Source organism: Stegostoma tigrinum, chromosome 26 (assembly GCF_030684315.1).
Source record: "Stegostoma tigrinum isolate sSteTig4 chromosome 26, sSteTig4.hap1, whole genome shotgun sequence".
Lineage (NCBI taxonomy): Eukaryota > Metazoa > Chordata > Chondrichthyes > Orectolobiformes > Stegostomatidae > Stegostoma > Stegostoma tigrinum.
Genome location: NC_081379.1, coordinates 2,788,436 through 2,805,227, shown reverse-complemented (window position 1 = coordinate 2,805,227; position 16,792 = coordinate 2,788,436). Strand labels below are relative to the sequence as shown.

General features: G+C 43.0%; 1 protein-coding gene across 1 annotated transcript in view; it reads right to left on the bottom strand.

Annotated features, from left to right (window-relative positions):
• noc4l (nucleolar complex associated 4 homolog) overlaps window positions 1-16,792 on the bottom strand; it is a 42,771-nt gene that overhangs the window by 21,068 nt on the left and 4,911 nt on the right. Inside the window, exons 2-6 of the mRNA XM_048556481.2 lie at window positions 16,084-16,204; window positions 13,537-13,643; window positions 8,164-8,271; window positions 4,244-4,393; window positions 4,053-4,155 (exon numbers count right to left, since the gene is read on the bottom strand). Coding sequence (XP_048412438.2) covers window positions 4,053-4,155; window positions 4,244-4,393; window positions 8,164-8,271; window positions 13,537-13,643; window positions 16,084-16,204 — 589 coding nt within the window. The remainder of the gene's footprint in view (window positions 1-4,052; window positions 4,156-4,243; window positions 4,394-8,163; window positions 8,272-13,536; window positions 13,644-16,083; window positions 16,205-16,792) is intronic.

Genomic DNA, 16,792 nt, shown 5'->3' with positions numbered 1-16,792 from the left:
CCTTCGCCTCCGCCCCATCTGCTCCCAAGATGAGGCATTCCACTCCCTTACATCTCGGATGTCCTCGTTTTTCAAGGACCGCAACATCCCCTCTCCAGTGGTCAAGAACGCCCTCAACCGTGTCGCCCGCATTTCCGGCAACTCATCCCTCACGCCCCCTCCCTGCAATAACAACCAAAAGAGAATCCCCCTGTCCTCACATACCACCCCACCAACCTCCAGATCCAACGCATCATCCTCCGACACTTCCGCCATCTACAAACCGACCCCACCACCAAAGGCATTTTTCCCTCCCCACCCTTACCTGCCTTCCGGAGGATTACTCTCTCCATGACTCCCTTGTCTTCTCCACACTGCCCTCCAACCCCATTACACCCGGCACTTTTCCCTGCTACACCTGCCCCCACACCTACTCCCTCACCCCCATCCCAGGTCCCAAGAAAACTTTCCACATCAAGCAAATGTTCACCTGCACACCTGCTAATATGGTATATTGCATCTGCTGTACCCTTTGTGGCCTCCTCTACACTGGGGAAACCAAGTGGAGACTTGAGGATCGCTTTGCAGAATACCTACGCTTGGCTCGCACTAAACAACTGCACCTCCCAGTCGTGAACCATTTCGACTCCCCCTCCCATTCCTCAGACGACATGTCCATCCTGGGCATCATGCAGTGCCACAGTGATGCCACCCAAAGGTTGCAGGAACAGCAACTCATATTCCGCTTAGGAGCCCTGCAGCCCAATGGTATCAATGTGGATTTCTCAAGCTTCAAAATCTCCCTTTCCCCCCACTGCATCCCAAAACCAGCCCAGCTTGTCCCCGCCTCCCTAACCTGTCATTCCTCTCACCTATCCCCTCCTCCCATCTCAAGCCCCACCCCCATTTCCTCCCTATTAACCTCATCCCACCTCCTTGACCTGTCTGTCCTCCCTGGACTGACCTATCACCTTCTTACCTACACTCACCTTTACTGGCTTCATCCCCGCTTCTTTAACTTGTCTGTCTCCTCTCCACCTAGCTTATCCTCTATCCATCTTCGATCTGTCTCCCCCCCAACTCCCTATTTATTTCAGAACTGTCTTCCCCTTCCCCATTCCAATGAAGGATTTGGGCCTGAGACGTCAGCTTTCCTGCTCCTAAGATGTTGCCTGGCCTGCTGTGTTCATTCAGCTCTACACCTTGTTATCTAGGTTGCAGTGTTAATGTCTTCCTGCAAACTGAAACATCCTTTACAGCACAAGCAGTCAAACAATTTCAGTAAAATAAACATCACTATTTTAAACCTGTACTGTACAACTGTCTCTTACTATATGGATGGAAGAGATTTTCACCGTATTGTCCTGGACTAGGATTCAGGAATCTGAAAGACATTGCACTAATTGAACAGTTCCTCCCACTGAAAATTTAAAGGTTGAGAATTCCATCTTGGACACGGAAGCACAATTGTTATTCTGATAAAACACAGAAGAGATTTTTGATGGGAGCCTGTACAATCTCAGACTGACTTCCCCAGAAATTAAGCAGGAAGACAACTTTGAGGATCAGCCTAAATCAAACTCTTCAGCTGTCTCAACATCACACTGGCAATCATGACACTTCACTGGTGGAGAAGCTGGCTCGGACAATGCACATCACCTCAAAAGTGCAAGATTTTCTTCTAAAATACCACACAGAGTTGATGAGAGGACACTTCCACAACTAGAAAGAATTCAGAGAAACAGAATATATTTGCCCCTGAAGAAAGACCACTAATCAGGGCGATCAGCATGAGTGTGTTAAGGGAAGGACAATTTAGACAAATTTGATCAAGTTTTTTGAGGTAGCCAAGAATGTTGATGAGCTTAATACATTCAATGCGGTCTACATGGTCTTTAGCAAGGCTTTTGATAAGGCTTCTCATGGCAGAATGGTCGAGAAAGCAAGAGCCCATGGAATCCATGGTAAATTGGCACGCTGGATCCAAATGCAGCAGCATGAAGCAGAGAGCGATGGTAGCAGAATGTTTCTGTGATTGGAATTCTGTTTCCTGTAGGGTTCTGTGGAGCTCAGTACTGAGGCCCTTGCTACTTGTGGCATACATTAATGATGTGGATTCAAATATAGGTGATACAATCAAGAGGCTCATGGATGACATGAAAATTGGGGGCTGGCAAACAGTGAGGAGGGTAGCTATAATCTGTAGGAGGATATCAATGGACAAGTCAGCTGGGCAGAGCAGTGGCAAACTGAAATCAAACTTATAATGGATTTTGGAAAGGCTACCGAGGTAAGGGACTACAGTATAAATAGTAGGGCCCCAGAAAGAACTGAAGATCATAGAGATATTGGTGTGCATATCCACAGATCCCTGAAGGCATGAGGGTAGGTGGTTAAGAAGGCATACCTTCATTAACCAAGGCACAGAATACAAGAGCAGGCAGGTTACGCTGGAACTGTATAAAATGCTGGTTAGACCACAACTGGTGTACTGGGTACAGGATGTGACTGCACCAGAAAGAGTGCAGAGGATGTTCAACAGGATGCTGTTTCGGCTGGAAGATCTGAGCTTGAGGAAAAGTTGTACAGGTTGTGGTTGTTTTCCATGCATCAGTGAAGTTTGACGGGAGATCTGACAGAGATGTGTAAGATTATGCAGGGCACAGATAAGATGGAAAGAAAGATGCTTTACCATTTGTGAGGGGTCACTAATTAGGGGGTATGGACTTTAAGGTCAGAGGTTGCAATTAAGAGCGGAGTTTAGGAGAATTTGTTTCACCCAGAAGTGAAAATGTGTTTTGAGTCAGAAACTCTCATAGCATTTAAGCAGTATTAAGATACTCACGTGAGTTGCCATAATCTGGAAAATGAGATTTGTGTAGTCAGATCTTTGTTGGCTGGTGCAGCACAATAGGAACAGTGTTCTTGGTGCTGTAAGTACCTCCACGTTTACAGCGAGGGATGTGCTGCTAAAGCTGTACAAGGCTCTGCTCAAACCATGTTTGGAATATCATGAGCAGCTTTGGGCCCCATATTTAAGGAAGGACAAGCTGGCCTTGGAGGGTGACATGAATAGGGAAGTAACACTCAGTTGCTCAAAGTGGAGCTGGAGGAACACAGAAGGATAAGCAGCATCAGAGGAGCAGGAAAGCTGATGTTTCAGGTCAGGTCACTTTTTCAGAAGAAGGGTCCTGACCCGATATGTCACTTTCCTGCTCCTCTGATGCTGCCTGGCCTGCTGTGTTCATCCAGCTCCACGCTGTGTCATCTGACTCCAACATCTGCAGTTCTTACTATCTCTGACTCAGTTGCTCAAGCCTCCTTCATCAGTCAACTAATGGCTGATATGTAGTCGGTGTCCATTCACTCACTTGATCTTTGTAAATTCTGGATATCTTTAACTAGCAATCTCAGTCCTGAAAATTTCACCTGACCAGCCCCACCTCTTCCTCAGCAACCACAGGTTTTGGATCAGTCGAACATATGCTGCAGCTGTACAAAACTCTGGTGCGGCCGCACTTGGGAGTATTGCGTACAGTCACCGCATTATAAGAAGGATGTGGAAACTTTGGAAAGAGTGCAGAGAAGATTTACTAGGATGTTGCCTGGTATGGAGGGAAGGTTTTACGAGGAAAGGCTGAGGGACTTGAGGCTGTTTTTGTTAGAGAGAAGAAGGTTGAGAGGTGACTTAATTGAAACATATAAAATAATCCAAGGGTTAGATAGGGAGAGCCTTTTTCCTAGGATGGTGACAGCGAGCACGAGGGGGCATAGCTTTAAATTGAGGGGTGAAAGATATAGGACAGATGTCAGAGGTGGTTTCTTTACTCAGAGAGTAGTAAGGGAATGGAACACTGTGCCTGCAACGGTAGTAGATTCGGCAACTTTAGGTACATTTAAGTCGTCATTAGATAAGCAAATGGACGTAGATGGAATAGTGTAGGTTAGATGGGCTTGAGATCGGTATGACAGGTCAGCACAACATCGAGGGCCGAAGGGCCTGTACTGTGCTGTAATGTTCTATGTTCTATACTTTCTTTGGGAACCCACCTTCTCCATCCAATGACACTTACTTTGCTGTTTCACAAGGAAGTTTGAGAGTTCTTTCTGCTCAGCCGGCATGTGAATTGAGGACAAAAGGCCAAATGCATTTTGTTGATAAACTGGAAGCAAATCCTACAAAGAGATGACGAACAAATTACTAAATAGCATTGGTGCGTGTGCAGACTTGGAATAGAGCAGAACATAAAATCTGAAAATTTACCCTCTTCAAGCTCTGCATTATCCTTGAGATATTATCAGCAGCATAAACCATGACATAGTATCTCACATCCTCATACTCCAGGTACTCCTGAAATCGTGACTGTAGGGATGAAGTATCTCTTTCAATCTGAAGCAAATTGTCCACAAGTAACTGAAAGCAAACAGACACTTGTGAAAGTTAAAAACAGAGACTGAACATCAAAAAACAAGACATATCAACACAGTAAATTGACTTTACAAATGAGATCTTTCATCTAAACAATGCCTTGCACAATGCAATGTCCTGACACACTTCAAGAAGGGACAAGGAGAGGGTGAAATGAGCAGCAACTGCTTTTGTATGGTTTTGCAACACTTCCCAAACATTGGGCCACTACCATCACAGGGAATTAGTTTTACAGTATCTTCCGTGCAATAAAATGTTCCAACATGCTTAAAAGGTGCATTATAAAACCAGTGTAGATACTGAGCCAAAAAAGAGAGTTATTGGATCTGACTGGTCAATAGATAGATTTGAAGGAATGACCTGAAGCAGGAGATCAATTCTAGAGCTCAGTGTTCAGGCAACTAAAGCATGGCCACTAAAGCAGAGATAAAAATCAGGGATTGGGGAAAACTGTCAGAAATGGAGGAGCTCAGAGATCTATGGGGGTTGGGAGTGTGAGAATTTATTGAAATAAAAGGTAAAGCCCTGAAGGGATTTAAGAATTTAAAAATCAAGGAATTGTTTCAGTGGGAGCCAACGTTAGGCCAGTGAGATTACTGGGTGTTGAATGAAAGTGTCTTAACGCAAATAAGGGAATCAATTCCAGACGGTGAATACACCACCCAGAAGAGAGGTTTGGACACTGAAGATGTGCAATATCAGTATTCCTTTTTGTTAACGCATGGAGCCAAGCACACATCATGTATGTACTAAAGATGGTTCAGCAAACACATCACCCCAAAGTGAGAAAGCAAGTCATTGCTCTCAACCTCAAGTCACTCTCCACCCTTACACGTGGGTCAGGTTTCATGCAAAGAAGCAAACACGACTCAACTGTACTCTTACACCATCAACCTCCGCCCCGCCCTAGATAACCTAAATCACTCAAGCTATCCACAAGACATTACAACAAATAATACTTCTCAATGAGTTTGGCTTCTGTCCTTCAAGTTCACAGATTAACTGTGAGAACTTGAAATTGTAACGGTTTCTCCCTCCACAGTTGCTGCCAGGCCTGCTGCATATTTCCACCACCTTTTGTTTATGCTAAATGTTTTATGTTTTTGTTTATGTTTGCATCTTTTCAAAGAGCTTACACAGGAACTTAAATGTGACAATCAAAGTGAGATCAATTCCGGCACTTGTTATTTGGATTGCAAATTATACAAAATGAATAACACACATGCTTCATGGTGAAATCCCCCAGGGTTATGCTTATTGCTGTGATAGATTAGTCAGAGGCCACACTAACTTCTTTCATGACATCCAGATGTCATGGTTAGAAGAAATGAAGAGAAAGCCCAAAGAAAACCGTACTGTCTTCCATACTTCTGTGCTTAATTTCTGTTTCTTTTAAAAATGGACAACATTGCTGGACTCAAAGCAAGGCAGAGAGTGATCACATATTTCCAGAAGCTTCTGAACCCTCTATATCATATAGATGACAGCCAAAGCTGAACAAAATACCTGACGACAAGCTGCTTTGCTTCCAGGCAGCTCTGGACAGAGATACATCAAGACCAAACATGCTAAAATGAGTAGTAAAGCTTATAAAGATACCTTAAAGTCACCTCGCGGTGGGAAACACTGTTGGAGGTGGTAAGCTAAACGACCTTAGTAAGTTTGCAGATGAGACGAAAATGAGTGGCAGAATAGACATTTAAAAAGTCTTTCTAAGATTACAAAGGGATCTTGATCAAATGGGTCAATTGGCTGAAAAATGGCAGATGGAGTTCAATCTGGATAAATGTGAGGTATTGCATTTAGGTACAACATATACGGGTAGGGTTTATACAATTAACAGTAGGACCTTGGCTTGTGCTGTAGAACAAAGGGGTCTACAGGTGCAAGTACATAATTCTTTGAAGTTTGCATCACATATAGACAGGGCATTAAAAAGGTGTTTGGCGTGCTTACCTTCATTGCTCAGTCCTTTGAATACAGGAGTAGGGCCGTCATGTTGAGATTGCACAGGACGTTGGCGAGACGTCTTCTGGAATACTGTGTCTAGTTCTGATCACCCAGTTATAAGAAGGGTATCATTAAGCTGAAGAGGGTTCAAAAGAGATTTACCAGGATGTTTGGTAGGTTTGAGCTATAAGGAGAGGCTGGATAGGCTAAGGTTTTATTCACAAGAGTGTAAGAGCTTGAGAAGCAACCTTATAGAAGTTTATAAAATAATGACAGACATAGAGAGGGTTAATGGTGGGTGTCTTTTCCCCAGGATGGGGGATTTCAAGACTAGGGGGCACATTTTTATGGTGAGAGGAAAGAGATTTGAAAAATACATAATGGGCAAATTTTTTTAATACAGAGGGTGGTTCATTCGTGGAATGAGCTTCCTGAAGAAGTCGTGAATGTGGGTACAATTATAACATTTAAATGACATTTAGATAAGTAAACAATAGGAGAGGTTTGGAGGGAAATGGCAGGTGGGACTATTTAGTTTGGGATTATGTTTGGCATAGACTGGTTGGACCGAAGGGCATGTTTCTGAGCTGTATGACTCTATGACTTTTAATTAGTCCACTGAGATAGTCAAGGAGTACCTGAAATTGCTGACTGATATCTTAACCTGATGAAGTGTTTTAAGTGGACAGTTCAGCGATTCTAAGAGTTGCTGTCTATCCACAGAAAAGGAAATCTTCTGGCTGGGGGGTTAAGTCTGCCTTGGACCCCACAGCTCTGTCTCCAGGTTGGGTGGGAAGAAACCAACTCTTTGTCTGCAAGGAGGAAAAACTATTGGGTCCAGCTTGCTAAGGAAGCTAAAACAGAAATTGCTGGAAGAATTCAGCAGGTCTGGCAGCGTCTGTGAAGAGAAATCAAAGTTAGCAATTCGGGTCCAGTGACCCTTCTCAGCTCTGATTTCTCTTCACAGATGCTGCCAAACCTGCTGAGTTTTTCCAGCAATTCCTGTTTTTGTTTCTGATTTACTGCATCCATGGTTCTTTGGGTTTTTACTGAGGAAGCTGCAGGATGTTGTAACTCATGAGAACTGATTTTTTAAAAAATATCTCTCGATTTATCAAAAGTTGAAATTTAGAATCTATCGCCTTTCCTGCCTTCCTTAATTTCCTGACTGCCTGTCAGTGTGTATGCAGTATGGCAACAATTTCCCGCAATTTGAGAGTTCTGTTAACAAACCCTGTCTACTGATTTCATCTTAAAGGATTTTGCTGTAGGTCTATTTCAAAAACTGAAATCAGAAAACCATGGTTTTGGGAACACCTTTTGGCCTACCTCAGTAAGGGCAGGCAAAAACAGAAAGGATTAAATCAAACAATATCACATCATCTCAGACTTAAAGGAGGAAAAGCAATCACAATTTCAATTCTCTACCATTCCCACTTTGTCCGTGTTACAGCGCACAGAATGACAGGGGACTGCGGGACTGGTGTCAAGAAGCACAGGTGCTCAAAGTGTGACTGGTACCTGGACCTACCTGGAAATAGGGATAACGGATGAGAACTGATCAACAAGGTACTACAACTCAAGGTCTGTATGGACAGGATAGGCTGAACGACCTGGGCCATTGTAAACATGCTCACCATCCACTGGTGCCTGCTGCAGTTTTGTAGTCAGTAGCACAATATCACGTGCTGTCTCCACTTCATTATGAAAGGAACTCCTTTTTCCACCATGCACAGACAGAAGCTCAGGACTGCCACTCCAAGTCTACCCAGTAAAAGGTGCACCCAGTCAGAGTCAAGACTCACCTTTAACAACTCTTGGGGAAAGATGTACCGCTCATTATCTTCATATCTGACAAGAGGCCATCTGCCTTCCGCCTGAACGAATTTCATCAGCGTGCAGAGCACTACTTCCTGTGGAGAAAATAATCGGGAGTGAACAAGTTTTCACCATGGTGCAAAACAGTCAAGTATGGGGAATAAATGCTAGCCTAGCCAGTGGCACTCACATTCTGTGGAAATAGTAGAAAAAGTGACAGTGTCAGCCACAAAACTGACAAATCACATTTCACCACAAATTGCATTTAAATGCATTGTACTGTTACTCAATGCAGTGTTAAAAATAAATACCTGGGACTGTAGGGCAGAATTGAAATCATGAACTTATTCCATTTTAACCTCTAATTTCTGTTTCTTTGCATCCCCATATGTGAAGCAGAGACTGGAGATTTGCAGATTGTATTTAGACCTTGAGTAGGAATACGCGAGGGGATAGTTAACCAAAAATCAACCTTTCGCAAATACCGAGAAACAAAATCAGACACTTACATACATTTCAAACACAAAATGCTGCAGAAATTCAGCAGGTCTTGCAGCATTGGCATAGACAGAAACAGCTCTTCAGAAAAAAAGTCATACAGAACTCAATGTTAACTCTCTTTCTCTATCTCTCCACACAGGCTGCTAGACACAGTTATTTCAGCATTTCTGTTTGTTTCTGATTTCCAGCATCTGCAGTATTTTGATTTTATTTATACACGCATAATTGTCCATAAGCATGCATTTGATCATACTGCTAAAAGTTAATAGATGTGTTGCTGAAATGTGGGGATGCGACAAATATCCTGAGCCTACACTGAGACCAAACTGTGAGCAATCTGATAGGTTTCAGGGAAGGTAGGAGTACAACAAAGCTGTGTACTGTTGCCAAATTTATTCAATCGGAACACAGAACTGACTTTCAGGGAATTAGAAGTATTTCCAGAGAGTAATAATTGGAAGAACATGAACTTGTGGTATGATGACAGCACAGAATCAGAAGAGGCTCTACAAAATATCGTAAATCAAGTAAAATCTAGAACATAGAACATAGAAGAGTACAGCACAGAACAGGCCCTTCAGCCCACAATGTTGTGCCGACCATTGATCCTCATGTATGCACCCTCAAATTTCTGTGACCATATGCATGTCCAGCAGTCTCTTAAATGACCCCAATGACCTTGCTTCCACAACTGCTGCTGGCAACGCATTCCATGCTCTCACAACTCTCTGCGTAAAGAACCTGCCTCTGACATCCCCTCTATACTTTCCACCAACCAGCTTAAAACTATGACCCCTCGTGCTAGCCATTTCTGCTCTGGGAAATAGTCTCTGGCTATCAACTCTATCTATGCCTCTCATTATCTTGTATACCTCAATTAGGTCCCCTCTCCTCCTCCTTTTCTCCAATGAAAAGAGACCAAGCTCAGTCAACCTCTCTTCATAAGATAAGCCTTCCAGTCCAGGCAGCATCCTGGTAAACCTACTCTGAACCCTCTCCAAAGCATCCACATCTTTCCTATAATACGGCGACCAGAACTGGACACAGTATTCCAAGTGCGGTCTAACCAAAGTTTTATAGAGCTGCAACAAGATCTCACGACTCTTAAACTCAATCCCCCTGTTAATGAAAGTCAAAACACCATATGCTTTCTTAACAACCCTGTCCACTTGGGTGGCCATTTTAAGGGATCTATGTATCTGCACACCAACATCCCTCTGTTCCTCCACACTGCCAAGAATCCTATCCTTAATCCTGTACTCAGCTTTCAAATTCGACCTTCCAAAATGCATCACCTCGCATTTATCCAGGTTGAACTCCATCTGCCACCTCTCAGCCCATCTCTGCATCCTGTCAATGTCCCGCTGCAGCCTACAACAGCCCTCTATACTGTCAACGACACCTCCGACCTTTGTGTCGTCTGCAAACTTGCTGACCCATCCTTCAATCCCCTCATCCAAGTCATTAATAAAAATTACAAACAGTAGAGGCCCAAGGACAGAGCCCTGTGGAACCCCACTCACCACTGACTTCCAGGAAGAATATTTTCCTTCTACTACCACTCGCTGTCTTCTGTTGGCCAGCCAATTCTGTATCCAAGCAGCTAAGTTCCCCTGTGTCCCATTCCTCCTGACCTTCTGAATGAGCCTACCATGAGGAACCTTATCAAATGCCTTATTGAAGTCCATATACACCACATCCACAGCTCGACCCTCATCAACTTTCCTAGTCACATCCTCAAAAAACTCGATAAGGTTTGTGAGGCATGACCTACCCCTCACAAAGCCGTGTTGACTGTATTTGATCAAGCCATGCTCCTCCAGATGGTCATAAATCCTATCCCTCAGAATCCTTTCTAACACCTTGCAGACGACAGACGTGAACAGGTCTTTGAAATATGGAAGCTTAAAGTGCAGTGAAAATTCCATACAGAAACCATAAAACAAACGAAAAAGTGTTAGAAATGCAAGAGCAAAAAAAAAATCCCTAAAAACTGACCTGCAGAAAAAGAAATATCAGTATTTTGGCTGTTTGATCAGAGATTATTTCTGAAGCGCAGCAGAGGGGGTCAACCCAAGACGAGATGTGTGATGCATGTCACAAAGTAGTGCAGATGAGCTACAGTGCATGACAAGACGAAGCAAGACAGATGAATTGATCCAACCATGACAGCAGATCTGCTGATAAGAACAGCTACAATCAGCAGGTTAATCACCCAGTGGTAAAAGAGAATATAAAAATCTCTGGGAGCTGTGGTAACACATTCTGAGGACCGCATCTATTTTGTTTTGAAAAGAAAGCTGGAAAAAAATTGAGATTTTGCATTATCCCTGGAGCGGAGACAGCTTAATATGTGACTTTTTGTTTAGAAGTCAAAGTCAAAAGTGGAATTGTGTTGAGTTTTATTTATTCAAATTACATGTGGAAACCCAGTTACAGACTGATTTTCTTTTTCTTTTACTTTTTGCCATACAAAATGACGGAAACAATCTTGAGCAGAAGGTTGCCTAGTTTTAACTTTTGAACGGTCAGGTTCTGTTTGCCATAGGCTGAGTGGGAGTGTAGTTGAAAAGAGACTACCAAAAAGCCTGAAGTAAGGACAGACCCCACCCCGCTTGCCCCTACAAAAGGATAATCGCTTTGTGGTTCAGAAGTTTGCAAAGGTGCAGCACTGTCCTGCTCTCTGAAAACAAGTCAATGCTTTAACTGGACATGGTCATTTTTGAGGGATCTTCATGGAGAAATGGAGCGGAGTCACCAGCACATTTCTCCTGTCAACTCTCATGACACATGGTACTGACCCTAACTCTGAAACAGAAAAGCTGCATTCAGGTCTCACCTGCTCCAGAGGAGTGTAATAGCATCTCTGAAAAAGCTGATTAGAAAATATTTACTTTTCCTGTTAGAGTCTTAACAATATAAACCTATAGATGTTGCGCAAAGCACAAATCGCTCAAAATACAAAGTCACATAAGCAAGTTTTGCTTACCTACAGAGATCCGAAGTATATACTATTATTTTTAAGAACTGTATATCTTACCTAAGCATCAGGTTGGATTTGGTCTAACTATCCATCTGGCCATAGCTAATTTAGTGTTTAGGCAAGCGTGCCTATATTCGCCAAGGTATATATGCCGATTCAAATAATGCATTATTAATCTGCAAAGCATGGCAGAGAAGCAGAATATTAAGGAGTAAGTATTAGCATTGGGCACAGGCAGAATTATGGTGCCTAGCTGTCAATATGTGCTGCTTAAATTTTCTCATCTCTGGTCAATCTCTCTCAGTACTGCACAAGGCGGCAGGATAAAATTTAGTCCCCAGCAGGGCAGAAGAACAGACAATTTGGGAACATCAGAACCAAAAAAAACCATTCAGGTCTGTTCTGTCAATTAGTGAAATTGTGGTATTCTTTGATCTAACTGCACAGACCCACTTCTATTCATTATCCCTTAATATTTTTGGATAACAAAAATCTATTAAACAAAGTTTCACATGTAATTTAGCATTTTTAAAATTCATTCATGGGATCTGGGCATCGCTGGCTGGGCCAGCGTTTAAAGCCACCCTTAATTGGCCTCAAGGAGGTGGTGGTGAGCTGCCTTTTTGATCCACCGCACTCCATGTGCTGTAGTGACACCCACAGTGCCTTTAGGGAGGGAATTCCAGGATTTTGACCCAGCAATGTTGAATGGTGATAATACTTTCGAGTCAGGACAGTGACTGGCTTTGACGGGAAGTTGCGGGGTGGGGAAGGGGTTCACATGCATCTGCTGCTCTTGTCCTTCGCGATGGTATAGATAGCAGGTTTGGAAAATGCTGTCAAAGCAGCCTTCACATTTGTAGAAGACAGTTCAAAGTTCCTACCATCTTTTGTGTATGGATGTGTTTCCTAAGTCTCGTTTTGGAAAGGTGTAACTCTACTTTTTAGGCAATGACCCCCAAGTCCGGGCTGCTCTCACTATTGGAAATGAAATCAGCAGAGGAATTAGGAAGAGGCCAGGAAAGAAATCAAAATAATTTGTGTTAATACAATTTATGAACAAATCATTATGCTACTGGAGTCCAGACGGGCAATTTTAATTGGCGATGGCCTGGTGATATTATTGTTAAACTATTAATCCAGAGACCCAGGTTCAAATCCTGCCAAGGCAATATGGTGGGATTTAAATAAAAATGTGGAATTAAAAATCCAGCTATGACCATGGAATTAGTGTCATTTGTTGGAAACACCCATTTCACTAATATTCCTTACGGAAGGAAACTGCCATCCTTACCTGGTCTGGCCTACATGTGACTCCAGACCTAGTACAATGTGGTTGACACTTAAGTGCCCTATGGGCAATAAATGCTGGCCCAGTCAACGACACCCATACCTTTTGGATGAATATTTTTTAAAAATTCAGGATGTAAATGTTACTGACAAGACCAGCTTTTATTGTCCATCCTGAATTGTCTTTGAGAAGAGGGGTGGTAAGCCACCTGTTAAATAGAATTGGCTGCTTGCTAAGGCCAGTTTAGAGGGTAGTTAAAAGTCAACCACTTTGCAGAAGATCTGGAGTTACATTAGGCCAGATGAGTTAAGAACAGCAGATATCCCTCCCTAAGGGTAACAAGTGATTTTTTAAAATAAACTGATAACTCACAGTTATTTTATTCACCATAAACAACACCTTTATTGTAAAACTGCAAATTTACATAATTAATTGCATTTGAATTGTCCAGTAACTGCTTGGGATTTGAACTCATCTTTCTGGATCATTAGTCTAGGTCTCAGAATTACTCACCTCATGCTACTGTACATTTTTCATTTGATGGACGAGACCAAGCCTGAGGCAGGTTCACTGCAGGGAACTCACCTGTACCTGGTCCGATTCATGCATCATCAGGTCGATCAACTGGTCGATGCAACTCTGATAACGATGTCTCATCCAGATCTTGTACTTCACCTCGGCACTACAGTCAGCTGAAATTAGACACACAGAACTGTTTATCTTGTAGGTTTCTTGCAAATTCCAAAATAATCCACAAAGGGACATGTTTTTACTGCACTTCAGGGTCTCGCTTTAAAAGCAAATTCTTTGTGTCAGCCCAAAATTGACAATATTAGTATTTATTAACATTGAAGACACCATGTTTCACATTAGGCTGAAGAGGAAGTTGAAATCTTGACTGCTGCTACAGCAAGTTATTTTGCAACTTACTGATAGAAGAACTTTCTGCTGACCAGATCACAACATCTTAAAGGACTGAAGACCCCATTGCGAAGCCTGTTCCAAGGATGCATACCTTGAAGAAGTTGTCCTCCTCCCTCCAAAAAGATCTCAGTGGATCTCTCTCCCACTGCAACTCACTGGTGAACTCCTACGCCTTGAAGCTCTTCAACCACATAGTGAAGCAAACGCATTACTACAGCCATGTCTCCTTTCACAGTACCTGCCTACGCAGCCGGCTCACACCCCATGGACTCCAAACAACATTCAGACCATCCCAATTTGGACCAAACACAGTCCTGATGAAGGGTGTAAACCCAAACCGTCAACTTTCCTGCTCCTCTGATGCTGCCTGACCTGCTGTGCCCTCCAGCTCCACACTGTATTAATTTTAAAGGACTTTACAGCCAATTATGTATTTCTGAAGTTCAGTAATTGTTATAAATATGGGATATGCAGCAGCCAACTTGTGCATGGCAAGCTCCCACAAACAACAATGTGATAATGTTAACCTGCCTGAGTGATATTGGCTGAGATAAATAGTTCCCAGGACATCAGGAGAAACGCCCACTCACTTTCACAATACAGCCACTGGAATTTTGTCATTCAGCCAAGACTGCAAATGAGACGTTTGTTTGACATTTCATTTGAAAGGCAGCACTCCTGCAGTACTGCACTGGAAGGGTTCCTCAGTTTTGAATGATGTTGAGTTAAAGAAGAGGGTGTGAGACTGGAGGTCAGACCATAAGACATAGGAGTGGAAGGAAGACCATTTGGCCCATCAAGTCCACTCCGCCATTTAAATCATGGCTGATGGGCATTTCAACTCCACATCCCTGCACTCTCCCCAGAGCCCTTGATTCCTTTTGAGATCAAGAATTTGTCCATCTCTGCCTTGAAGGCATCCAACGTCCCGGCCTCCACTGCACTCTGCGGCAACGAATTCCACAAGCCCACCACTCTCTGGCTGAAGAAATGTCTCCTCATTTCCGTTTTAAAATTTACCCCCTCTAATTCTAAGGCTGTGCCCACGGGTCCTAGTCTCCCCACCTAACGGAAACAACTTCCCAGCGTCCACCCTTTCTAAATCATACATTATCTTGTAAGTTTCTATTAGATCTCCCCTCAACCTTCTAAACTCTAATGAGTACAATCCCAGGATCCCTAGCTGTTCATCATACATTGAACCTACCATTCCAGGGATCATCCGTGTGAATCTCCGCTGGACACGCTCCAGGGCTAGTATGTCCTTCCTGAGGTGTGGGGCCCAAAATTGGACACAGTATCGAAATGAGGCCTCGAGCCTTATAAAGCATCAGAAGCACATTGCTGCTTTTATATTCCAACCCTCTTGAGATAAACGACAACATTACATTCGCTTTCTTAATTATGGACTCTACCTGCAAGTTAACCTTTACAGAATCCTGGACCAACACTCTCAGATCCCTTTGCACTTCAGCTTTGCGAATTTTCTCACCGTTTAGAAAATAGTCCATGCCTGTATTCTTTTTTCCAAAGTGCAAAACCTCACATTTACTCACATTGAATTTCAGCCATTTCCTGGACCACTCTCCTAAACTGTCTAAATCTTTCTGCAGCTTCCCCACCTCCTCAGTACTACCTGCCTGTCCACCTATCTTCGTATCATCGGCAAACTTCGCCAGAATGCCCCCAGTTCCTTCATCCCCCAGTCCCATCAGCCAGATGTTCTGCAAATTGTCCGTGCCCGCAAAAATACCAAGGACTTCACTGTACCAATTTTCACTTTCACTAATTTACCCCGAAAGGGATATGGAAGCTCAATCATCAAATAAGTTCAAGGCAGAGACTGTCATTTACCTTTTTTTAGTTACCAATGACATCAAGGGATATGGATCTAGCACGAGAAGACGGCATTCAGGTAGACGATCAGCCATGATCTGAAATGGCACAGAGGGCTTTGCAGACTGAATGGCCTACTCCAATCCCTGTATTTTCCTGAAATCTTCACAAACTTGTTTCTCCCCAATTGAAATTATATCTGCCTTTCTCTCAAATCACAATACAGATGAAGAATATTTCTCATCCCCGGCCTTTCCTCCAGCACTGGCACTGTTCCGTTGGTGTAAACACTTTCTCCTCACCGTTGTCTGTGTAACTCTGGCCATGCTGCAGAACATCCTCATAGGAGAAAGAGCCCAACAGCCAGCTTACCTGCCAGACACTCCTCTTCTCCAGGCAACTGGCCAACGAAAAGTTCTCCTTGTTGCAATAAGGTGCAAAATAATTTGCCACAGGTTGTAGTAGCAGTGAGGATTTCAGCTTCCTCTTCAGCCTAATGTGAAGCACAAGAATCTTACTGTTAACATATACTAATATTGACAATTTTCAAGTTACTGTTGCACTTTATTTAATTTGCATTTTTCCAATCCTGAAACCATTTGATCATAAACTAACTACTTTCTAAACATAATTATAATTGTTTTGCAGGCAAACACAACAGCCAATATTCAGCCAAGAAGCTCTTTCATAAGCAGCAAGTAATGACTTTTCAGAGACTGGGCAGAAATCTCCCGGTCTCCTGTAGTGCTGGCACCTGAGAGGGGAGATGAGCTTCAGTTTAACAGCTCAGCCAAAAGCACTCCATCAGTACTTACCCCAAACATCAATCTGGGATTACACGGAATGCTGGTAAGAGATCAGCTTTCTGTGAGAAGAATGTTGGCCGAGACAAGAATGCAATTCCTGCTATTCTTAACTGGCTTCATGTTAAAAACCAACCAAGTGATGTGTGGAGTCAGCTTGTTTCTTTGGGAAGTATCCTTGCTTTTAGGACAAAGTGTTTCACGTTGGATCTTGATCCTAGAAGTAATGGCAAATTTTCCAGCATTCCTTCCCAAACAGGCACTACCGTATACAAAAA